Raw genomic sequence first — 26,325 nt, 5'->3', positions numbered from 1 at the left:
AACTCACTTCAAGAATTTCATAATATAATCAGAAGTATCCACAGTAGAATCGACCCAGCTGAGAAAAGAATCACAGAGCGCAAAGGATGGTTCTCAAAAATAACTCAGTCAGACAAAATAAAAAAGAAAACAATAAAGAAGAAGGAACAAAACCTCCAAGAAATGTGAAATCATGTAAAGAGACCAAACCTATAACTCATTGGAGTCCCTGAAAGAAAGGAGAGTAAACAAGCAATTTGGAAAACATATTTGAGGATATCACCCATGCACATTTCCTCAACCTCAGTAAAGAGGCCAATATTCAAATTCAGGAAATTCAGAGAACCCTTGTGAGACACTATACAAGATGCCCATCCCTAAGACACATGGTCATCAAATTCTCCAAGGTCAAAATGAAAAAAAAAAAAAAAGTTAAAGGCAGCTGGAAGAAAAAAAGGTCACCCCATTAGGCTAACAGTAGACCATTCAGCAGAAACCCTACAAACCAGAAGAGACTGGGGGCCTATAATCAAAATTCTCAAAGAAAATAAATTCCAACCAAGAATTTCAAGTCCATCCATAGGCTCAAAGTAAAGGGATGAAAAAAAAATCTACCAAGCAAACAAAACAAAGGAAAAAGCAGAGGTTGCTATTCTAATTTCAGGGAAAACAGACTTTATGCCAACAATGATAAAAAAAAGACAAAGGCATTACGTAACAGTAGAGGGTTCAATTCAATGAGAAGACCTAACTATCCTAAATACACATGCACCAAACGCAGAAACACCCAGATTCATAAAGCAAGTTTTTAGAGACCTATGAAGAGACTTGGGTAGCCACAGGATAACAGTGGGAGACTTAAATACCCCACCAACAGTATTAGACAGGTTATCAAGGCAGAAAACAAAGATTTTCAGAATCTGAACTCGATATTTGACCAAATGGGCCTAATATAAATCTACCAAACTCTAAAACAAGACAATACACAATCTTCTATTCTGCATATGGGCATACTCTAAAATTGACCAATCAGCCATAAAACAATCTTCAGCAAATTTTTAAAAACCAAAATCATACCAAAAACACTCTTGGACCACAGCACAATAAAAATAGAAATTAATACTACGGAAATAGCTTAAAACCATACAATTACATAAAAATTAAACCGCCTAGCCGGGCGCGGTGGCTCAAGCCTGTAATCCCAGCACTTTGGGAGGCCGAGGCGGGTGGATCACAAGGTCAAGAGATCGAGACCATCCTGGTCAACATGGTGAAACCCCGTCTCTACTAAAGCTACAAAAAATTAGCTGGGCATGGTGGCGTGTGCCTGTAATCCCAGCTACTCAGGAGGCTGAGGCAGGAGAATTGCTTGAACCCAGGAGGCGGAGGTTGCGGTGAGCCGAGATCGCGCCATTGCACTCCAGCCTGGGTAACAAGAGCGAAACTCCGTCTCAAAAAAAAAAAAAAAAAAAAAAAATTTAATTAAACCGCCAATACCGCAAATTCCCATATGACTTTCAGGTAAACAATAACATTAAGGCAGAAATCAAGAAATTCTTTGAAACAAATGAGAACAAAAATCCAACATACCAGAATCTCTGGGACATAAGTAAAACAGTGTTAGGAGGGAAATTTACAGTGTTAAACACCCACATAAAAGTTGGAAAGATCTCAAATTACAACCTAACATCACACCTAGAGGAACTAAAGAAACAAGAGCAAACCAACTCCAATGCTAGTAGAAGAGTGGAAATAATCAAAATCAGAGCCGAAATGAAGACAACTGAGATGTGAAAAACATTAAACAAAATATTAATGAATCCAGGAGTTTGTTTTTTGAAAGAATAAATAACATGGATAGACCACTAGCTAGACTAAAAAAAAAAGAGAGAAGATGCAAATAAACACAACAGGAAATGACAAAGCGTACATTACCACTGGCCCCACAGAAATACCAAAAACCTTACAAACTGGAAAACTTAGACTAAATGGATAAATTTCCAGAAACATACAACCTCCTGAGATTGAACCAGGAAGAAATTCAATCCCTGAACATATGAATAACAGGTTCTAAAATAGAATCTGTAATAAAAAGCCTACCAACCAGAAAAGACCCAGGGCCAAATGGATTCATAGCCAAATTCTAACCAATGTATAAAGAAAAATTGGTACTATTCCTACTTCAAACTATTCCAAAAACTTGAGGAGGAGAAACAAAGTCAACAAAAACAAGCAATGGGTAAAAGAGTCTCTACTCAATAAATGGTGCTGGGGTAATTAGCTAACCACATAAAGAAGATGGAAAATGGATCCTTTCTTTACACCATAAACAAAAATCAACTCAAGACGGATTAAAGACTTAATACTTAAAACTATAAAAACTCTTGAAGATAACTTAGGAAATGTCACATGGACACAGAACCTGGCAAATATTTCACTTCAAAAACACCAAAAGCAATTGCAACAAAAACAAAAATTGACAAATGGGACTTAATTAAACTAAAGAACTTCTGCATAGCCAAAGAAACTATCAACAGATTAAACAGACAATATCAAATAAGATAAAATATTTGCAAACCATGCATCTGACAAAAGTCAGAATCTATAAGGAGGTTAAACAAATTAAAAAGCAAAAAACAAGCAGTCCCATTTAAAAGTGGGCAAAGGACATTAACAGATATTTTTCAAAAGACAACATATACACAGCCAACAAATCTATGAAAAAATGCTGAACATTATTAATCATTAAAGAAATTAAAATGGAAACCACAATCAGATACCATCTCACACCAGTGAAAATGGCTATTACTAAAAAGTCAAAAAGTAGGAGATTCTGGCTAGGTTGCAGAGAAAAAAGGAACACATATACACTACTGGTGGGAATGCAAATTAGTTCAGCCATTGTGGAAAGCAGTTTGGTGGTTTCTCAAAGAGCTTAAAACGAATTACTATTTACCCCAGCCATCCCATTATTGGGTATATACCAAAAGGAATATAAATCATTCTACCATAAAGACACATGCATGCATATGTCCATTGCAGCCCTATTCACAATAGCAAAGACATGGAATCAATCTAAATGTCCCTCAAGTGTTCCAGTAGACTGGAAAAGGAAAATGTGGTATATAGACATCATGGAATACTACACAGCCTTAAAAAAGAATGACATCATTTCCTTTGCAGCAATATGGATGGAGGTCAAGGCCATTATGATAAGTGAACTAACATAGGAACAGAAAACCAAATACTACGTGTTCTCATTTATAAGAGAAAGCTAGATATTGAGTACATATTGAAACAAAAAAGAGAACAAAACAAACACCAGGGCCTATTTGAGAGTAGAAGGTAGGAAGAGGGTGATAATCAAAATACTATCTATAGGCTACTATGTTTATCACCTGGGTGATAAAGACATCTGTACACCAAACTTTCCCAGCACACAATTTACCTATATAACAAAGCTTCACATGTACCCCTGAAACTAAAATAAAGGTTTGAAAATTAAAATTACAGGCAAAAAACTAGAGTACTATATAAATATCATAGGAAATTGGGTCTCTGAATAAGGAATATTGCCAAGGATAAAGATGCATATTTTACAATGAAAGGGGATAAATTCAGTAGGAAGACATTAAAATCCCAAATGAGCTTGTGCATCTAATAACAGAGCTTTAAAATGTGAAGCAAAAAATGGTTATTACTGAAATAGTGTTTTAAATCCAAATATCCATTTAGAAATTTTACTATTCTTCTGTAACTGACAGAACGAATTTTTAAAAAAATAATAAAAACATGAAGGACTGCAATAACATTATTAATCAACTGAACCTAATTGACATTTATCAATCAGTATACCAAACATAAGCACAGACCATATTTGGGAGTATAAAACAGAAGCCACAATAAGCTTATAAAGATTCATATGAAAGAAAGCAAGTTTCCTGAACACATGGAATGAAACAAAAAATCAACAGAAAGGTATCTAAAAAATCCTCAAATTTGGAGGAATTAAGCAACACAATACTAAAAAGACTCTGGATCAAAAAGGCATGAGAGAAATTAGAAAATCTCCCCAATTGAAAGATAATAAAAATATATATCCTCGATCCATAAAGTATACCTAGAAATTAAAATATTTTAAATATTGGCATTAGCAAAGGAAAACATAAAATACCTTGGAATGTTTTTTTGATTGTGGTAAAAATTCAGGTGTCATAAAATTTACCACATTATTCATTTCTAATTACACAGTTCAATAGTGTTAAGTATATTTACACTGTTGTGAAATTAATCTCTAGAACTTTTTCATCTTGCAAAACTGACATTCTGTACTTATACCACAACTCTCCTCCCCAGCCATGGCAAAATCCACTCAAATTTCTAACTCTAAATTTGAATTTGGGCCCGGTAAGGTGGCTCACACCTGTAATCCCTTTGGAAAGCTGAGGCAGGCGGATGACAAGGTCAAGATATCAAGACCATCCTGGCCAACATGGTGAAACACCATCTCTACTAAAAATATGAAAATCAGCTGGGCATGATGGCATGTGCCTATAGTCCCAGCTACTCCAGAGGCTGAGGCAGGAGAATCACTTGAACCGGGGAGGCGGAGGTTACTGCGAACCAAGATCGAACCACTGCACTCCAGCTATTCAATATTGCACAGCTTCTTCTAAAAAGTTATATATATATATATTGAATTTGACTAGTAGAGGTACCTTATATAAGTAAGGTACATGAAAACTAGAATTTATCGAAATTGAAAGTCTACTCTTTGAAAGACACTGTTAAATAATGAAAAATCAAGACAAATACTGGATGGAACTAGTTTCAAAAGATATATCTAAACAAAACTTGTATTTAGAATATATAAACATCACAGCTAAAAAATACTTGGAAAAATCACCCGAGTTTTTAAATGATCAAAGGATTTGAACACGCACTTCACCAAAGAAGATATATGAATATAAATAAACATATAAAAAGCTGTTGAACATCATTATTCATCAGAGAAATGCAAATTAAAACTAAAATGAGATATCACTACATGCCCACTGGAATGGCCAATATTAAAAAGACTAACAATTTCATATACTGATGAGCATGTGAAGCCACTGTAACTCTCATAGATTGCTCATGGGAATGTAAGATAGGAAAACTGCTTTGAAAAATATTCTGGCAGCTTTATATAAAATTAATCATACACTTACTGTAAACCCCAGCAATTCCACTCGTGGATATTTATCCACGAGAAGCGAAACCATAGGCCCACAAAAAAGACTCGTACATGAACATTCACGGTGCCTTTATTTGTTAGAGCCAAAAAGTGAAAATAATCCAAATGTCTATCAACAGGTGAATGGATGATCAAATTGTGGTATATACATCCACAGGATACTCGGCAATAAAAGGAGTAAACTACAGATGCGTGTAATAATATGAGCGGATCTCAAAAACATTATGATGAGTGACAGACACCAGATACAAAAATAGTACATACTGCATGATCCCATTTATACAAAAGTCTAGAAAATATGATATAATTTATAGCAACAAAAAGCAGATGAGTACTCACATGGAGTAAGGTAGTAGGATTGGGGATTGTCTAGTAAGAGGCAAAAGGGAAATTTACGGGATTGTGAAAAGGTCTTATTAATTCAGCTAGGTTTGACCTTGATTTACAAAACTTCCCAAACTGAAACCCACCTATTTTCCCATGGGGACGCTGTGAACTAGGTCCTCAAGTTGCACCCGAAAGGCACACTCTGTCATCTTGCTCATTAACAACATGAATTAGTGCCCACATGGATCTCCACTTGGGTACTACTACTCTGAATTACTAGACTTGTGATTTGTCAATGTTAGTCACCCTGAGCCTCATCTGTAAAACAATGTCCCTATCAGTGAACAAAAGAATAATCTCACAGGCTTGTTGACAGATTATATAAAATCTTGTTTATATAATAATCACTCTGAATAGTTACATTAGTGATCATTTTCATCATTGTATCAGTCCATTCTCATGCTGCTATGAAGAATAAATTACTTGAGACTGGGCAATTAATCTATAAAGAAAAAGATTTAATTGACTCAGCTCTGCATGGTTGGGGAGGTCTCAGGAAAAGTACAATCATGGCGGAAGGTAACTCTTCACAGGAGAGAGAATGAGTGCCCAGGGAAGGGGGAAGCCCCTTATAAAACCATCAGATCTCGTGTGAACTCACTCACTATCATAACAATAGGATGAAAAAACTGCCCCCATGATTCAATTATCTCTACCTGCTCCCTCCCCACAACACATGGGGATTATGAGAGCTACAATTCAAGGTGAGATTTGCCTGTGGATGCAGCCAAACTGTATCAATCATCATTATAATACTTAGGTTGTCAAAATAATTCTGTACACAAGTTCAGCCTTTAAAAAGATCATTACTGTCCCTGGGGCAGGTCAGAATATTTATCTTCTGAAATTTCATGCAGTAAGCCATTCAGAAGCTTTGTCCATTTGGGTGGTGAAACTGGGTGTAGGGAGGGGGTAAGAAGATGCTGATGGTCGTGACTGAGCTGGATGGCAAGCGAGAGTGACAGTATCTCTGGGGGATATTTGAGACTCAGGGAGAAAGAGACAGACTCCAGAGAATGTATAAGATAGGAGAGATGAGAAGACAAAGGAAAGTGAGAGTCTGGAGTGCTCAGGAAAGAGGTGGGTCACTTGTTTTGTATGAACCAGGTGTAGATTGGAATATCTTATTTTTCTCTTTGTGGCTGGAATGAGCTTCTTTAAATGTCTCTGTTGAGACCAGTTCATGCAGGCCCCAGAATTTGCATAATGGAGAGGCCCAGTCTCTGCACTTCATTTTGACCACAACAGGTAAGATTGGTTGGGTACCTAGTTCCATAACATTTTATGGTAATAAAACTATATAAGAGAAAGGGAGAGAAAAAGAAAAAGAAAACATTGTTTGGGTTTCCTAAGGACCCGGGCTCCTGAATCCGGGGCGTAGCAGGTGTGTATAGGTGAGGAGAGGAAAGGGCGTGGGGAGGTGGAGACTCTGACCCTTACTCATCTTCTGAGATGGCAGTACTTCCTGTCCAGCTGTTTGCATGAAGTTCATGCAGGAAGGGCTAGAGCTGGATTCCATGCTGGCAGGAAATCTCCCTGCTCACAGGGAAGCTCCTTAGGACCTGAGGTATGTGTGAGGCACAGGCTCTTTTTCATCCTGGGCTTCTCTCCAGACAAATGAAGTTGGCAGCTGCAGACCCGCTTATATTTTAGCATCTCCTGACACCAAACTTACTGGTTGATTATTGTAAAGATGCGGGTTTCCTCATTCTGCTGCCTCCATGCTGCTCTGTGGTGGAAAACAAGAGCTGTGGACACTCCTGCTTCCTGTGCATCTACTCGGCCCCATTGCATTAACATGGGATTCCCAGTCCTGCCCTACAGGGCGAGCGTCCTGCTCTGTGGGCTCCACTGACCTGTTCTGAGACCCGCAGCTGAAGGCACCCTCTTTAGGTGTTATCTGCATTTGACAGACTTCTTAGTTCCACTCCCTTAAAATCACCTCAGGGTGATTTTAAGGGAGTGGAATGGTGATTTTAAGGGGTCTTGGAATGAGAGAGGAGAACAGTCTTGGAGATTCCTTTAATGGTCAGTCTCTAGCTTCATGCTAAGCATCTCAGGCAAAGGGCTCACTTTGTCCAGGTGATGTTTGGTGTATAACACAGCTCCACAGCTGTGATCCTGCCAGCCTTTCAGAGGTGAGTAAACCTCAGCCTGCCCAAGCTCTACAGCCCCCTGCTATCCAAAGGCCTCATCAGAGCCTCTCTGGCACCAGTACTCCAGCATGGTCCCCAACGCCATATGTTGATACAACTCATATCTCCAGAAAAACGACAAGCAAAAGGATATCCTTATGAATACATTTCAGTAAAATCCATAAATAAAATTTAAATTCACCTTGTCTTCCATACTTAGACTCTCACTGGCCAAAGAGTTGCAAAATCTGCCATATGCTTTTTCAGTCTAAACGGCACCATTCTGAATGGTAACCTGACAATAACCAAAGACAAAGTCAACGCACTTTTTCTTAACAGGCCGGAAAGTACATATTTTTGGAAGAATTGCTGATCAGTACATGCCTAACAAGGCTGAAAGGCAAAATCCAGAATGATAAGACTTCTTCTGAGTGACATAACTTTACTCCAGTAAAAAGCTCAAGAATACTATGGGGGCTAGGCATGGTGGCTCATGCCTGTAATCCCAGCATTTTGGGAGGCTGAGGTGGGTGGACTGCTTGCATTCAGAGTTAGAGACCAGTCTGGGCAACACAGCAAGACCCTGCCTCAATAAAAAATACAAAATTAGCCATGTGCGGCGGTGTGCACCTGTAATCTCAGAACTTTGGGAGGCTGAAGCAGGAGGACTGCTTGAGTCCAGGGTTTGAGATCTGCCTGGACAATACAGTAAGACTTTGTCTCTATAAAAGCCTTAAAAAATTAGTCAAGTGTGGTGGTACATGCCTATAGTTCTAGTAACTTGGGAGAATGATGTGGGAGGAGTGTTCGAGCCAGGGAAGTTGAGGATGCAGTAAGCCATTATCTTGCCACTGCAGAGATGAGCAACAGAATGGGACCCTGTTTAAAAAAAAAATACAGTGATAATAAAAATATATCCAATACTCATTTAAAAAATTCACAATGCCTGCCATCTAAAAAAAACTTATCTGGCATGCCAAAAAGCAGGGTTATACAATCCATAATGAGAAGATGCAATCAATTGATACTGACCAAGAAATGACACAGGTGACAGAATTACTAGACAGGGACAGTTAAACAGCTATAATAACTATATTTCATATGATAAATAAGCTAGAGGAATAACTTAACATGTCAAGTAAGACAAGGAAGGTTAAAAAAAAACCTAAATATGAACTGTAGAGAAAAAATTCCAATGTCTGAGATGAAAGAAGCAAAGGAATTAAGTAGATTAGATACCGCATAAGAAAAGATTAGTGACACAAATTTTCATACCAGCATTAATGATAGTAGGCAAAAAGTGGAAATGACCAAAATGTCCATCAACTAATGCATCAATAAACAAATTGTTTTATATCCATACAACAGAATATTATTCAGCCATCAAAAGAAATAAAATACTGATTCATGGATGAACATTAAAAACATTATACTAAGTGAAAGAAATAGATACAAAAAGCCTCAAAGCATATGATTCCATTTATATGAAACTTCCAAAGTAGATTAAATCCATAAAACAATAAAGTACACTAGTGGTTGCCAGGGATCACTGAAATGTACACTTTTTAAAAGTGCAAATTTTATGCAATGTGAATTACAGTTCAACTAATAGAAAAGACTCAACAAGGATATTTTGACATGGAGATATTTGGCTGCCATTTTATCAAAATGCTGGTGTCAAAACAGATGCATCAGAATATCCTATCTTTAAGATAGGGTCTCTGCTATCAGGAAGGCCGGAGCTATGGAAGACTGAGACCTCTGATGTGTTCGTGCTTTACATGCATCATCACTCACCTTCATCATAGCCCTGCAGCATGGGTATAATCTCCATTTCACAGAAGAAGAAATGGAGGCTCAGAGAAACTGTATAATTTCCTGAAGGTCATGCATCATTCACCAAATCAGGATTTAACTCAGTTCAGTCTATTTTCTGCCAATACCACCTAGCAAGATTTAGAAAATGCAGGCGAAGGGTTTCTAGTGAAGGCAACTAAGAACCAACATTTGCAGGTGCATGCAAGAAGAGAACAGGCAGATGGGGTTGTTTAAAAAAGCAAAGGGAGGAAAAAATTTCAGAAAGAAAGGAGTAATCAATAACATCAAATGTCAGTGTTAAGATGAGTAACAAGACACGTCTATTAAGACTTACTAAGGACAGGCACAGTGGCTCACTAATGCCTGTAATCCCAGCGTTTTGAGAGATCAAGGCAGGACAATGGCTTGAGCTCAGGAGTTTGAGACCAGCCTGGGCAACATAGAGAGATCTCATATTTACAAAAAATGAACAAAATTATCCAGGTATGGTGGTGCATACCTATAGTCCCAGATGCTTGGAAGGCTGAGGTAGGAGGACTGCTTGAACCTAGAAGGTCAAGGCTGAAATGAGCTGACATCACACCACTGCACTCCAGCCTGGGTGACAGAGTGAGACCCTGTCTCAAAAAACAACAACAATAAAAAAGACTTACTATCCAAGAGATCAGTAGTGGCCTTTGTAGTAGAATAGTGGGGTGTCTAGATGGCAGCAGGTAGAGTCATTTGTAAGCAAGGGGACCAAGATATGGAATATAAACAATTATTTCTCAAGCCTGGTTGTCCAGATGGGGAGAAACATGTGTCAGAAATGTGAGGGTCAGCGGATGTTTGTTGTTCTGGCATGTTTTGTTTTGGGGATGGGAGAGATGACAGAAAATACAGCTCCTGCCATGATTCAATTTACAGCCCAGCAAGGGAGACAACCCCTCCTTAAATGTGCTACTCAGAAGCCTTTTCCTAGGCCAGAAGCCATTTGAAGGCCCAAAGGCCTGATAGAGGCACTAACCATTTCAGTTGATTTTCTTTGATATTCAGTAATCTGAAAAAGAAAGCATCACTATCAAGGAGAAATGAAGAGCTCGGGAAAAAACAAAAACAAAAACAAAAAAACTGTCCCTCCCAGATCTTCCCACAATGGTTATGTAGCATTTCCAGGTTGCCATTCTTTAGGGCTTGAAATCCAACTATGATGGCAACACCTACACTTGTCTCAATATTTGCCCCTTGATGTACATACACTTATGCTACAAACTGAATGTGTCCTCTCAAGATTTATATATGGAAGCCCTAATTTCCAATGTGATGACATCTGTAAGAGGGGACTTTGGGAGGTAATTAGGTCGTGACAGTGGTGCCTTCCTGAATGGGATTAGTGCTCTTATAAGAAGAAATATGAGAGGAATAATCTGTCTCTCCCCTATGTAAGACTATGGCAAAAATGCATCCATCTACAAACAAAAAAGAGGACCCTCACCAGAAACCAAATCAGCCAGCACCTTGATCTTGAATTTCTCAGCCTCCAGGATCATGGGGAAAAATTCTGTTGTTTAAGTTACCCAATCTATGGTATTTGTTATGGCAGCCCAAGTGGACTAAAACAACTGCATAACATCCCAGGAACAGGATGAGATACCACTCTCATGGCTATGTTATATTATGTATTAAGAGGAAGATTGTCTTGGGTGAGCCTGGCCTGATCAAGTAAGTCTACTAAAAGCAGAGTTTTCTGCAGCTGGTCATAGAGTAGCATGTCAGAGGTTTGAAATTTAAGAAGGATTCAACACACTATTACTGCTTTGAAGATAAAGTGGGGGCACATAGCAAGGAATGTGGGTGGCCCTATGAGCTGAAGGTGGTCCCTGACTGATAGCCAGCAAGAAAACAAGGACTCTAGTACTACAAGCACATGAGCTAGATTCTACCAACAACCTAAATCACTTTAACGGCAAATATTTCTCCAGAGCCTCCAGTCAAGAACTCAGCCTGGCTAACATCTTCATATCAGCCTTGTGATCATTGGAGCAGAGAATACAAGTTAAGCCACATCTGGCTGTCTCACCTACAGAATTGTGAGTTAGTAAGTAAATTTATTTTAAGAAAAAGAAAGGTGAAAAAAAGGTAGTGAAGATATAGCAAGAGAAACTATCCAGAATGAAATGCAGAAAGAACTAAGACTCAAAGAAATGAACAGAATATCACTTTGAACAAGGGCTGTGGGGCAACTTCAAGAGGACTAATATATGTGTAATTAAAATCCCTGAAGAGAAAGAATTAGGACTGAAAATATTTGAAGAAGCAATGGCAAAAACACCCCAAATTTGATGAAAACTGTGTAAAAGCAGATCCAAGAATATCAACAAACTTCAAGCACAAAAACATGAAGAAAACAACATCAAGTCATACCGTAATCAAATTGTTCCAAACCAATGATAAAGAGAACATCTCTAAAGCAGCCACAGAAAAAAAGACACATTATGTACAAAGATCGAAAGTTAAGAATAACAGCAGATTTTCCACTAGAAATCATTCAAGCTAGAAAACTGGAACAGCATCTTTAAGTATTTAAAGAAAAAAACACCAACTTGGATTCTGAACAAAGCAAAAATATTTATCAAAAGTATAAGTGAACAAAAATCTAAAGAATTCAACATCAGCAAACCTTCACTACAATAAATGTTAACGGAAGGCCTTCAGGCAGAAGAAAAATGATGCCAGATAGAAATGAGAATCTACACAAAGAAATAAATAATACTAACAACGGCAATTAAATGAGTAACTCAAAAGACTTTTTCTTATTTAAATTTCTTTTTTTTTCTCCATTTATTTATTTTGTTGCATTTTAGGTTTTGGGGTACATGTGAAGAACATGCAAAATTGTTGCATAGGTACACTCGCGGCAGTGGGATTTCCTGCCTTCCTCCCCATCACCTACATCTGGCATTTCTCCCCTTGCTATCTCTCCCCAGCTCCCCACCCCTCACCATTTCTCCCCTATTTCCCCCCAACTGACCCCAGAGTGTAGTGCTCCCCTCCCTGTGTCCATGTGTTCTCATTGTTCAACACCCGCCTATGAGTGAGAACATGCAGTGTTTGATCCTCTGCTCTTCTGTCAGTTTGCTGAGAATGATGGTTTTCAGGTTCATCCATGTCCCTACAAAGAACCCAAACTCATTGTTTTTGATGGCTGCATAATATTCCATGGTGTATGTGTGCCACATTTTCCCTATCCAGTCTATTGTCGATGGGCATTTGGGTTGGTTCCAGGTCTTTGCTATTGTAAACAGTGCTGCAATGAACATTCGTGTGCACGTGTCCTTATAGTAGAACGATTTGTAATCCTTTGGATATATACCCAGTAATGGGATTGCTGGGTCAAATGGAATTTCTATTTCTAGGTCCTTGAGGAATCGCCACACTGTCTTCCGCAATGGTTGAACTAATTTACACTCCCACCAACAGTGCAAAAGTGTTCCTATTTCTCCACATCCTCTCCAGCATCTGTTGTCTCCAGATTTTTTAATGATCGCCATTCTAACTGGCGTGAGATGGTATCTCAATGTTGTTTTGATTTGCATTTCTCTGATGACCAGTGATGATGAGCATTTTTTTCATATGTTTGTTGGTGAGTGTTGGTAATCAAGAATAGTAACAATCTGTATTGGTTCATAATATATGTAGAAGTAAAATATCTAATAACAATAGCTCAAATGCCAGGAGAGACATGGAAATGGGCTGTTGTAAGATTCTTGCACCATAAACAAAGTGATATAATATCACTTGAAGCTGGAATGTTAAAAGCTAAAGACCTGTATTAATGTTATGAACCCTAAAACAACCACTGAGAACACAAAAATAAGAGACAGAGAGCTAATGCATGAACAAAGAAGATAAATGGAATCATAAAAAAAAAAAAACTATTCAATGCCAAAAGAAGGCAGTAAAAGAGGGAAAAGAAAAGAAAGAACATATGCGTGGAATAGAAAATGTGGCAAGGTGGTATATTTAATCTCAAATCAGTAATAACATCAAATGTATATTAAAGGTAGAGGTTTCAGATTGCATACAAATGTGAGATCTAATTATATGTGGCCTATAAAAAATCTACTTAAAAATAAATAGGCAAATAGATAAAAAAAAGTTAGTGTGGAAAAATTTTACCATGCTGAAACCAAGAGAAAGCTTGAGTGGCTCTATTAACAATGAAAAAAGTAGATTTCAAGGAAAGGAATATTACCAGGGATAAAGAAGTTTATTTCACAATGATAAAGTGGCTGACTCATCGAAATGATAAACTAAAACTTTATATACCTTATAGAGCTTCAGAATAAACGGAGGAAATGCTGAGAAATTTGACAAAGGAAACAGACAAGTCTACAATTATAGTCTGAGATTTGAAGCCCTTCTCAGCTACTGATAGAACATGTAGAGAGAAAATCAGTAAGGGTGTCGAATACTTGACAGTGCTATCAACCAACTTGACCTATGACATTTGTAGAACACTCCACATAGAAACAGCAGAGTAGACACCATTTTTACGTGTGCATGAAATGTTTACCAAGATAGACCTTGTTGCACATCATAAACCAAGGCTCGATAAATTTAAAAGTATTCAAGTCATCTGTGACATAATAAGAAATATATATTTGATCGCTGCCCCCAATTTCTGACACAGAGCTCCTAAAATCCTTCTAATTTCCTGAATGATATGGGTACTAGAATAATCTTTTGTTCTAATATTTGGTTTTGATCCCAGTTTCTGACACAAAGCTCCTAAATCCCTTGGAATTTCCTGGGTAACAGAAGCATCATTTGCTCTGATGAGAGACTCTCTTGGTGGCTCCTGGATAGTTTTGGGATAGGGGCTGGTCACCAGAAAGACCAAGCCATGATTAGAAGTTTGGAACTTTCAGTTCCTTCTCTCTCCTTCCTCTGGGAGAAAGAAGAGCGGCTGGATACTGAGTTAATAATCAGCCATGCCTATGTGATGAAGCCTTATAAAAATTCCTCAAGTATACAATTCGGAGGGCTTCTGGGTTATGCATCCAGGTGTCAAGAAGCAGCCCCTCTCTGTTGCGAGGAACAGCCCCTCTCTGTGGGGACACAAGCTCCTGCACTCAGGACCCCACTGGGCCTGACTCTATGTACTTCTTCATCTATCTGTTCATCTGTATCCTTTATGATATCCTTTATAATAAACTGGTAACTGGAAGTAAAATGTTCCCCTAAGTTCTGTGAGCTGTTGTAATAAATTGTCCAACTTAAGGAGAAGATTGTGAGAACCTGTAATTTGTAGCCAAGTCAGAAGTGTGGGTAACATACACACCTACTACTTGTAGTTGGCATCTAAAGTGAGGGGCAGTCTTGTGAGACTGAGCTCTTAACCTGTGTAGTCTGTGCTAACTCTGGGTAATTAGCATTATACTTGGATTGAATTGTAGGACACTCAGTTGGTGTCCACAGAGAAGTGGAGAAGTGCTTGGGGTGGAAATCCCACACATGTGGTGTCAGAGAACAGTGTTGTCAAGAGAGATACAGATTTGGGTTTTTTTTTTTTAAATCATCCAAAGTATGTTCTCCAACCACATCAGAATTACTAATTAGAGCTCAATAACAGAAAGATCCCTGAGAGGTCCTCAAATATGTGCAAACTAAATAATACACTTCCAAATAATCATGGATAAAAGAAGAAATCAAAAAGGGAAATTTGAAAATATTTTGAACTCAATGAAGATGACAACACAATGTGTCAAAATTCGTGGGCTGTAACTAAAGCAGCACTGACAGAGAAATTTATTGTACTAAACACACACAATTAAAGAAAGACCTCCAACTAATGACATCAGCTAATTAAACCCAGTATAAGCAGAAGAAAAGTAATAATCAGAATAGAAATCAGAAAGTGAGGGAAAATGGCAGACAGGAGGCCGAATTAACTTGCAGCTCCTGGTCAGATGGACAGCGCAGCTTGTGGAGACACACTGTGAACGTTTGCTCCAAGAACTACTGAGGAACACACCAGGAAAGCTGAGAGAATCCACAGACCCTTTGAAAGAGGTAGCTCGTTGCTGCAGGCTCCATGACACAGCTGAGAAACTACAAGTGTCCAAAGTGTGAAAGGGGGGATGTCTGCTCTGAAACACACATCTTCACTGGCGAACCTGAAGAACCAGATCAAGGAAGAAGGATTTGACCTTCTTGGGAGCTAAGACAAATTTAGAGAGCTGAGCAAAATATTGGGGTAGAGGAAGTGGTGGGAAGAGTCCTGTGGGCCCTCTCAGACCCCAGGGAAGCCATTTCTGACTTTGTCTCTCAAGGGTTCTTGGGGAGGACTGCCAGTGGAACTGGAGAATGATCACAGGGAGAAGGAAACTTCCAGCTGAACTTTGAAACAATTTGTGAAGTTTCCTGGACAGAGTCTGGGGAGGAGGTGATCTGGGAGTACAGATAGGAGCACAGAAGCTGCTGCAGGTGGGGAGGCATGAAACCTGGAAATCCTGCTTACTTTCTCAGCAGGGAGGCTTGTAGCCTGGGGCATGTCCCTCTCATGCTGTTGGGGGCACCTGGTGGGAGTGAGACTGGCCTTGTTGGCTATGTGGGAATTGGGTAAGGCCTGTCACTCCCAGTTTTCCTTCAATCCCCTGGCAACCTGTGTGACCCAGCAAACGTAGCCATAATCCCCCTGGGAACATAACTCCACTGGCCTGAGAACTACACCCTCATCCTTCACAGCAGCCACAGCAAGTCCCACACAAGAAGAGTCTGAGCTCAGAAATGCCTAAACCTGCCCCCACCTGACTGTCTTTGTCTACCTGCCCTGGTAGCTGAAGAAAAAGAACATAATCTCTTGGGAGCTCTGTGGCCTTGCTCACCACCTAAGAAACCAAATACTTATCCAGGTGATGTTACAGAAAGCTTGTCTTCCCTACACTACTACAGCTGAGGCTCTCTTAAAAGCGCCACCTCCTGGCTGGAGGCCAACAAACACTAAGCCAGTGCACTAAACAAAACTACAACCAAGGACACTCTCAGAGTCCACTTCACTCCCCTGCTACCTCCAATGGAGCAGGTGCTGGTACCCATGGCTAAGAGACCTGAAGACACATCACAGCACAGGACACGTTGCAGACACTCCCCAGTACCAGCCTGGAGCCTGGTAGCTCAGCTGGGTGGCTAGATCCAGAAAAAAATATAACAATCACTACAGTTTGGCTCTCAGGAAGCTCCATCTCTAGGAGAAGGGAGGAGAACACTACATCAAGGCAGTATGCCATGGGACAAATGAATCTGAACAACAGCCCTTGAGCTCTATGTTTTCCTTCTGACATAGGCTACCCAAATAAGAAGGAACCAGAAAAACAACTCTGGTAATATGACAAAACAAGATTCTTCAACACCCCCAAAAGATCACACTAGCTCACTAGCAGTGAAGCCAAACCAAGATGAAATCTGTGAATTGCCAGAAAAATAATTCAGAAGTTTGAGTATTAAGCTACACACAGAGACACCAGAGAAAAGTCAAAACCAACTTACAAAAATAAAAATAAAAAGGTTACAGAACATGGACAGAAAAATCTTCAGAGAAATAGCATAAATAAATAAAAACAATCACCACTTCTGAAAATGAAGGACACACTTAGAGAAACTCAAAATACACTGCCAAGTGTCAACAACAGAATCAAACAAGCAGAAGAAAGAACTTCAGAGCTCAAAGACCGGGCTTTTGAATTAACACAATCCAACAAAGACAAAGAGAAAAGAATTTTAAAAAATGAACAAAGCCTCCAAGAAGTTTGGAATTGAGAAAGAAAAGAAATCTGAAAGCTTGGAAAACATATTTGAGGAAATAATCATATTTGAGAAAAACTTTCCTGGCCTTGCTAGAGATCTAGATATCCAAATACAAGAAGCTCAAAGAACATCCAGGAAATTTATTTCAAAAACATCATTGCCTAGACACCTAGTCATCAAGTCATCTAAAGTGAAGACAAAGGAAAGAATCTTAAAATCTGTGAGGCAAAAGTATCAAGCAACTTATAAAGGAAAATCTATCAGATTAACAGCAGGCTTCTCAGTAGAAACCCTACAAGCCAGAAGGGACTGGGGTCGTACTTTAGCCTCCTTAAACAAAACAATTGTCAGCCAAGAGTTTTGTATCCGGTGAAACTAAGCTTCATAAATGAAATAAATATACAATATCTTTTTTAGATAAACAAAATGTTGAGAGAATTTACCACTATCAAGCCAGCACTACAACAGCTGCTAAAAAGAGTTGTAAATCTTGAAACAAATCCTCAAAATACACCAAAATAGAACCCCCTTAAAGCAAAATTTCACAGGACCTATAAAACAATAACATAATGCAAAAAAAAAAAGATATTCAGGCAACACCCAGCATGATGAGTAAAACAGTACTTCACAGCTCAATACTGAAGTTGAATGTAAATGGCCTAAATGTTCCACTTAAAAGAAAGAGAATGCCAGAATGCATAAGAATTCACCAACGAGGTATCCGCTCTCTTCAAGAGACTTACCTACAAGACATACAGATTCACATAAAGTTAAGGTGGAGGGGTGGAAAAAGATAATCCACGCAAATGGACACCCAAGGTAAGCAGGAGTAGCTATTGTCATATCAGACAGAACAGACTTTAAAGCAAAAAAGTTTAAAAAGAGAAAGAGGAACATTATATAATGATACAAGGACTAGTCCAATAGGAAAATATCACAGTCCTAAATATATATACACCTAACACTGGAGCTCCCAAATTTATAAAACAATTCTACTAGACCTAAAAAACAAGATAGATAGCAACACAATAATAGTGGGAGACTTCAGTACCCAACTGACAGCTCCAGACAGGTAATCAGGACAGAAAGTCAACAAAGTAATAATGGACTTAAACTATACCTTAGAGCAAATGACTTAACAGATATTTACAGAACATTCTACCCAACAACTACAGAATATATACTCATTAGCACATGGAACATTCTCTAAGATACACCATATGATAGACCACAAAAGAAGTCTCAACAAACTTCAGGAAATTGAAACTATATCAGGTATTCTCTCAGACCACAGTGGAATAAAACTGGAAAGAAACTCCAAAAGGCCTCAGAACCATGCAAATACATAGAAATTAAATAACCTGCTCTTGAATGATCATTGGGTCAACAATTAAATCAAGATGGAAATTAAAAAGTTCTTTGAACTGAATGATAATAGTGACATATCCTATCAAAACCTTCAAGATACAGCAAAAGCAGAGCTAAGAGGAAAGAAAGTTCAGAGCATTAAATGCCTGCATCAAAAAGTTGGAAAGAGGACAAATAGACAATCTAAGGTCACATCTCAAGAAACTAGAGAAACAAGAACAAACCAAACCCAAAGCCAGTGGAAGAAAAGAAATAATAAAGATCAGAGCAGAACTAAACAAAATTGAGAGACAAAAATAATACAAAATATAAATAAAACAAAAAGCTGGTTCTTTGAAAAGATAAACAAAATTTATAGGCCATTAGCGAGACTGAGAAAAGAAGAGGGAAGATCCAATTAAACTCCATTGGGAACAAAACAGGAGATATTATGACTGATACCACAGAAATACAAAAGATCATTCCAGGCTACTATGAACACCTTTACATGCATAGAGTAGAAAACCTAGAAGAGATAGATAAATTTCTGAAAATGTACAACCTTCCCAGATTAAACTAGGAAGAAATTGAAACTCCAAACAGACCAGTAATAAGTAGCAAGACTGAAATGGTAATAAAAAAAATTGCCAGCAAGAAAAGTCCAGGACCAGATGAGTTCACAGTTGAATTCTATGAGACATTCAAAGAAGAATTGGTACCAATCCTATTGACACCATTTCAAAAGACAGAGAAAGAGGGAATCCTCCCGAAATCATTCCATGAAGCCAGTATTAACCTAATACTAAAACCAGGAAAGAACATAACAAAAAAAGAAAATTACCAACCAATATCCCTGATGAACATAGATACAAAAATCCTCAACAAAATACCAGCTAATGGAATCCAACAGCATACATAAAACACAATACACGATGATCAAGTGGGTTTCATACTAGGGATGAAGGGATGGTTTAACATGTGCAAATCAATAAATGTGATATATGACATAAACAGAATTAAAAAGAACATGTTCATCTCAATAGACAGAAAAATCATTTGACAAAATCCAGCATCCTTTTATGATTACAACCTTCAGCAAAATCAGCATAGAAAGGACCTTTTAAGATAATAAAAGCCATCTATGACAGACAATCCCACAGCCAACATTATACTGAATGGGGGAAAGCCAAAAGCATTCCCTCTGAGAATTGGAACAAGCCAAGTATGCCCACTTTCACCACTTCTATTCAACATAGTATTGGAAGTCCTAGCCAGAGCAATCGGACAAGAGAAAGAAATAAAGGGCATCCAAATCACTAAAGAGGAAATCAAACCGTCGCTGTTCACCAATGATATAAGGGTACACCTAGATAACCCTAAAGCCTAATGCTAAAAGTTCCCAGAACTGATAAATAAACCCAGCAAAGTTTCAGGATACAAAATCAATGTACACAAATCAGTAGCACTGGTATACACCAACAGCAACCAAGCTGAGAATCAAATGAAGAACTTAACTCCTTTCATAATAGCTACAAAACAAACAACCAAAACACACTTAGTATATTGCACCTAACCGAGGAGGTGAAAGACCTCTACAAAGAAAACAAAACATTGCCAAAAAACATCATAGGTGACACAAACAAATGGAAACACATGCTGCTTATGGACAGGCAGAATCAATATTGTGAAAATGACTACACTGCCAAAAGCAGTCTAGAATTCAATGCAATTGCCATTAAAATACCACCATCATTCTTCACATACCAGAAAAATACAATTCTAAAATTCATATCGAACCAAAAGAAAAAAGAGTCTGCAAAACCAACACGAGGCTAAGCAAAAAGAATAAATCTGAAGGCATCACATTACCTGACTTCAAACTATACTATAAGGCTATAGTCACCAAAACAGCATGGTACTGGTATGAAAATAGGCTCATAGACCAATGGAACAGAATAGAGAACCCAAAAATAAAGCCAAATACCTACAGCCAATGCATATTCAACAATGCAAACAAAAATATAAAGTGGAGAAAGGACGCCCTATTAAACAAATGGTGGTGGGATAATTGGCAAGTCACATGCAGAAGAATGAAACTGGATCCTCATCTATCACATTATATAAAAATCAACTCAAGATGGATCAAAGACTTAAATCTAAGACCTGAAACCATAAAAATTATAGAAAATAACATCAAAAAGCCCTTCCAGACATTGGCTTAGGCAAGGATTTTAGGACCACAAACCCAAAAGCAAATGCAATAAAAACAGAGATAAATGGCTTGGACTTAATTAAACTAAAAAGCTTCTGTGCAGTAAAAGCAATAATCAGCAGAGTAAACAGACAACCCACAGAGCAGGAGAAACCCTTCACAAGCTATGCATCTGACAAAGGACTAATTCTGGAACCTACAAGAAACTCAAATCAGCAAGAACAGAACAAATAATCCAATCCAAAAATGGGCTATTCTCAATTCTCAAATATACAAACAGCCAACAAGCATATGCAAAAATGTTCATCACCCCTAAATAGCAGGGAGATGCAAATCGAAAATACAATGCGACACCACCTTACTCCTGCATAAGTGGCCATAATCAAATAATTAAATAAAAAATAAATGTTGGTGTGGATGTGGTGAAAAGGGAACACTTGCATACTGCCGATGGGAATGTAAACAAATACAAACCACTATCGAAAACAGTGTGGTGACTCCTTAAAGAACTAAAAGGACAGCCAGTTGAGGTGGCATACACCTGTAATCCCAGCACTTTGAAAGGCAGAGGCGGGTGGATCACGAGATCAAGAGTTCAAGACCAGCCTGGACAACATGGTGAAACCCCATCTCTACTAAAAACACAAAAAATTAGCTGGGTGTGGAGGCACACATCGGTAATCTCAGCTACTCGGGAGGCTGAGACAGGAGATTCCCTTGAACCCGGGAGGCAGAGGTTGCAGTGAGTCGAGATCGCGCCACTTCACTTCAGCCTAGGCGACAAAGCAAGACTCCATCTCAAAAACAAAAACGAAACAAAACGAAACTAAACTAAACTAAACTAAAAGTAGAACTACCATTTGATCCAGCAATCCCACCACTGGGTAGCTACCCAGAGGAAAAGAAGTCATTATACAAATTGCACAGGCATGTTTATAGCAGCAGAATTCACAATTGCAAAAATATGGAATCAGCCCAAATACTCATCAATTAATGAGTGGATTAAAAAAGTGTGGTACAAATGTACTACGAAATACCAACTAGCATTAAAAAGGAATGAAATAATGGCATTCGGAGCAACCTGGATGAAGCTGGAGACCATTATTCTAAGTGAAGTAACTCAGGAATGGAAAACTAATCATCGTATAGTCCCACTAAGTGGGAGCTAAGCTATGAGGATGCAAAGGGATAAGAATGATACAGTGGACTTTGGGGACTTGGGGAATGGGTGGGAGGTGAGTGAGGGAGGAAAGACTACACATTGGGGGCAGTGTACACTGCTTGGGTAATGAGTGTACTAAAGCCACAGAAATCACCCACTAAAGAACTTATACATGTAACCAAATATCCCCTTTTCCCAAAAAACTTCCTCAATAATTTTAAATAAACAAAAGTGAAAAGAGAGAAATGACATTAGTGTTGAGAGACAGACATCTATTCATGGATGTACAAAGGCTGAAAATTATAGGAAATCCACATAAAATAAACATTCCATGTACTAAAACAAAACCTAAGGACTCCACTTTCTTAAGAGCAAAATTGTGACATTAATGTCCATCCTAGAAGAATGAAACACACATCACCTTTACTGATATGAGTAAATTATTTATTTTTCCTTGAAAGAGTTTCCAATCAGTGTTCATCTTCACACTGATCAAAGAGAGCACCCTTCTGTCAACAGGTATGGGTAGTTTTCAGGACCTAGCAGAAATTCTTTTACTTTTTTTTTTTTTTTTGATATGGAGTCTGGCTTTGTTGCCCAGTCTGGAGTTCAGTGGAGCGATCTCCGCTCACTATAACCTACGCCTCCCGGGTTCAAGTGATTCTCCTGCCTCAGGCTCCCTAGTAGCTGAAACTACAGGCATATGCCACCATGTCCGGCTAATTGTTTGTATTTTTAGTAGAGATGAGGTTTCACCGCCTAAGACAAGATGGTCTCGATCTCCTGACCTCGTGATCCCCGTGTCTCAGCCTCCGAAACTGCTGGGATTACAGGTGTGAGCCACCGGTCCGGCCTCTACCCTCTACCTTTAAAACTCAGGCACAAAAGTAGAGGCAGCTGCTAGGCTCCTCTGCCCAGAGCCAAGTGACTGACACCATCAGTGGGAAGGATAAAGGCTTGAGATTTCCTGGTCCCCCAGGTCGTCTGGGTGCTGCCCTACCCCCTGCAGCTGCACCCCGTGACATCCCCGACACCTCAAGGCCCCTGCCTAGCCCGTGCGGGACCCTATGGCCAGTGGGTACCAGCACGTGATGCTTTGTGCGCTTCCTGGCGTCTTGAGGCCAACGGTCACAGTCACCAAGTTCTGCACACTTGGCACCGGCCGCAGACCGGAAACTTCTGGAAGCCGAATTTCTAAGGAAAGGTCCCGACCGCTACACTGCTGTCATGGGCAGCTATCTGAGCTGGTTCCTGGGCTGGCCCCAGGCCAGGCTGCCGCCCGGAGACCAAAAGCCCCGGACCCTGAGCTCCAGACCCGTCCTCCGCTCCCAGGTCCAGGACCGCTGCAAAGTCGTCTATGTCCAAAGGCCGCGCTGGGTCCGCACCCGGCCCCTCCCCAAGGCTCCTCCAGGCTGGGACCATGCTCACATCCCGAGGTGCTTTCCCAACAGGCCACCGCTCCTGAGCTTCACTGGGCCGGACTCTTCCGAGGCTCGCCTGGCCTACATGAAGCAGTGGCGTCTGCATGCCCGGCACCCGCGGCCCGTCCGCAGCCTGGTGACAGTGAAAATCGCCCCGCCGGAGCACAGAGGGGAGCCTCGACAAGCCTCGCCTGCCCCGGAGCGCCCAGATCCCTGTGCCAGGGAGACCGTGCTCAAGGCCCTCAGCCAGTGCAACAAGGGAAAAAGGAAATTCACTGAGCCACTCTGGTTTGAGGCCAAGGACACCAAGGGGAGGAAGCAGAGCCCGGAACCCAGGCCTTCTGCCTTCAAGCCCATCAGGAGACATGGAGAGGTCCCCACCTTTGTGCCCAGGCCTGGGCCGCTGAGAAGCCTCCGCTCTCCCGCAGCAGTGTCTTCGGGGAGACTCAGCCTTCCCATAGCCCGCCGCCCGCCCCACTGCAGGAAGTACTCCGTCCAGAGCCCAGTCGCAGCGGCCACCGCGGGAGCTCTAGAAGCAGGTGCAGCAATGTCTCCGTGTCTTGGGCCTTCCTACCCCTCAAGGAGAGCCGCCCTGGGGTGGGGACCATGCACCTCTGAGCATACCCAGACTGCAGCCTGGCTCAGAGTCAGGGCCCTTCTCCTGAGCCTCCAGACTCCTTCACCTTACTGACCCGTTTCACCCCCACAGGAGCCACTGAGCCCACCAGGGCACTGCCCACCGCTTCAGCTGATCACTCTGCCAGCCCCAGCCCTGCCTCTCCTTAGCCTGCGGAGCCCCCACTGAAGAGACCTTGTTGCTCTCAAAACCCTTCCCTTTCCCCTGCCCACCCATTTCTGCCTTCTCCCTGGAACAGGAGGCAGCCGTATCCTCCATTTTCCCAGTTTGCATAGTAAATATTTCTTCTTTTAAATAATAGTGTCTTTATTATTTAAAAAAATAATAGAAATCAGTTGCATATCCTTAAGCAAGAAAAGAAGGAAAAATTTAAGCCACACCTCACACTATATACAAAAATTAACGCAAACCTACAAATGTATGTCTTTAAGAAAAAGGAACAATTTTTGTGACTTTGGTTTATGCAAAAATATATATGGAGAGAGAAAGAGAGAGATGGAGTATTGTACTGTCACCCAGACGGGAGTGCAGTGGCGTGATCTCGGCTCACCGCAACCTCCACCTCCTGGGTTCAAGCAATTCTGTCACTTCAGCCGCCTGAGTAGCTGAGATTACAGTTGTCTGACACCACACTTGGCTAGGTTTTTGTGTTTTTAGTAAAGCCAGGGTTTCCCACTGTTGGCCAGGCTGGTCTCAAACTCTTGACCTCAGGATCTGCCCGCCTCAGCCTCCGAAAGTGTTGGGATTACAGGCGTGAGCCACCACGCCCGGCTCTTACCTGTTTTTCTAAACACACTTCTCCCCACCTCTCTATGTGGTAACTCCATTCTTCTAGGTACTCATGCCAAAAACCCTGGGATCCTCTTCCAAGGCTTTTTCTCTTGCAGCCCATGACTAGTGAGTAGGGAACTTCTCTTGGCTCTACCTTCTCTCTGTCTCATCATCACAGTCCAGGGCCCTAAACGGTTATGACATTGACCCCTTAGGACCCATATCCTCCAAAATATTTACTCTCTGGTCCTTGAGAGAAAACCACTTCTGAGCCTTGTTTTATAGGCAGTATTAGAGAAGGAAGAAACTATGAGAAGCTTGACGGTCGTAACAAGGGCCATCAGTTTACAGGTGACATGAAGGATGGCAGCTACACACAGGATGAGTTTCACAAATGTCTGTATCTACAGACAGATGGAAGAATAGAAAAAAAGCTCTCCTTAAAGGGCGAAAGGCATTCATATTTTAAACAATTATCACCATCTTACATGATGACTATCTAAATGTACAGCAAGAAAAGGCAGAAGTTGTTGGATCGGTTACCTGAAGGGTCGGAATTATAGAGACTGGCGGCTGTTGTTATGGGTCCTGGTGGGTGGATGGTGCTTGCTGAAGACCTCTGACTTGCAATCAGAATCCTGCTCTTTGCAGATGGTAAACGGGACATTGCACCCAATCCTAGCTGGGGCTTAAGGAGCATGGCTGACCGATAGAAAGTCGGAGGGACTTCATAATGAGCATAGGTTGGAGAGCAAAACTCTTCTTTTCCAGGGTGGTCTGCAACCTGTGGTAAATGAACAAAAACTCAGTCAGAGACCTTCACATCATAGCGTGAGTTCTAAACCGGACCGGGAGACCAAGGCTGAACCAGTGACCACTCTGGTCCCACTGAGCAGCTTGATGGGCCACAGTGTCTTCATATCCTGATTGACAACACACCTGGATGATCTCTCAGGTCTCTTCCAGTTCTACTACACTATGAATTTACAGTTCACTGGGGTTAAAAAGAACTCACTGGATAAGATTCTTTTAAATTGCTTTGTTATAAAATCACTGGAATCTGCATGAGTAGCCAAGCTATAAATGCCAATAAGGAAAGACAGCATTTAGCAAACGTTCATAAAATTACGAAAGTTTTATTATACCTGTGGGGAAAAAAGCCATAATTTGTATGATAACCTAGTCTTAGACTGACTAGATAAACTGTGTCAATTTATATTAGGTCTTTACTGGGCTACTTAGGAAGTAAAAATTACATTGTTAGTAAGGGAGGAAATGTTATTCAGAAAAATAGAGAAGTTAATGAAAAATGTGTCTTCAGACCTGTACTGTGTATTTACATTGTCTGCCCTAGTGAAGCGATGCTCCCAGGAAGTTTTGAGTAAGTTTCATCAGAATGGAAGTTCTAAGGCACAATCTTGTCAACTGCTGA

At 40.2% G+C, this 26,325-nt stretch overlaps 1 protein-coding gene across 4 annotated transcripts in view; it reads right to left on the bottom strand.

Annotated features, from left to right (window-relative positions):
• Positions 1 to 26,325, bottom strand: part of MTUS2 (microtubule associated scaffold protein 2) — a 702,116-nt gene that overhangs the window by 422,590 nt on the left and 253,201 nt on the right. For all 4 annotated transcript variants that reach the window (XM_032294818.1, XM_032294817.1, XM_032294822.1 and 1 more), the window contains exon 4: positions 25,437 to 25,677. In XM_032294818.1, coding sequence (XP_032150709.1) covers positions 25,437 to 25,677 — 241 coding nt within the window. The remainder of the gene's footprint in view (positions 1 to 25,436; positions 25,678 to 26,325) is intronic.

Source organism: Sapajus apella, unplaced genomic scaffold (genome assembly GCF_009761245.1).
Source record: "Sapajus apella isolate SASKATOON/1434 unplaced genomic scaffold, GSC_monkey_1.0 scaffold32, whole genome shotgun sequence".
NCBI classification, from domain to species: domain Eukaryota; kingdom Metazoa; phylum Chordata; class Mammalia; order Primates; family Cebidae; genus Sapajus; species Sapajus apella.
This window is presented reverse-complemented; position numbering and strand designations above follow the sequence as displayed.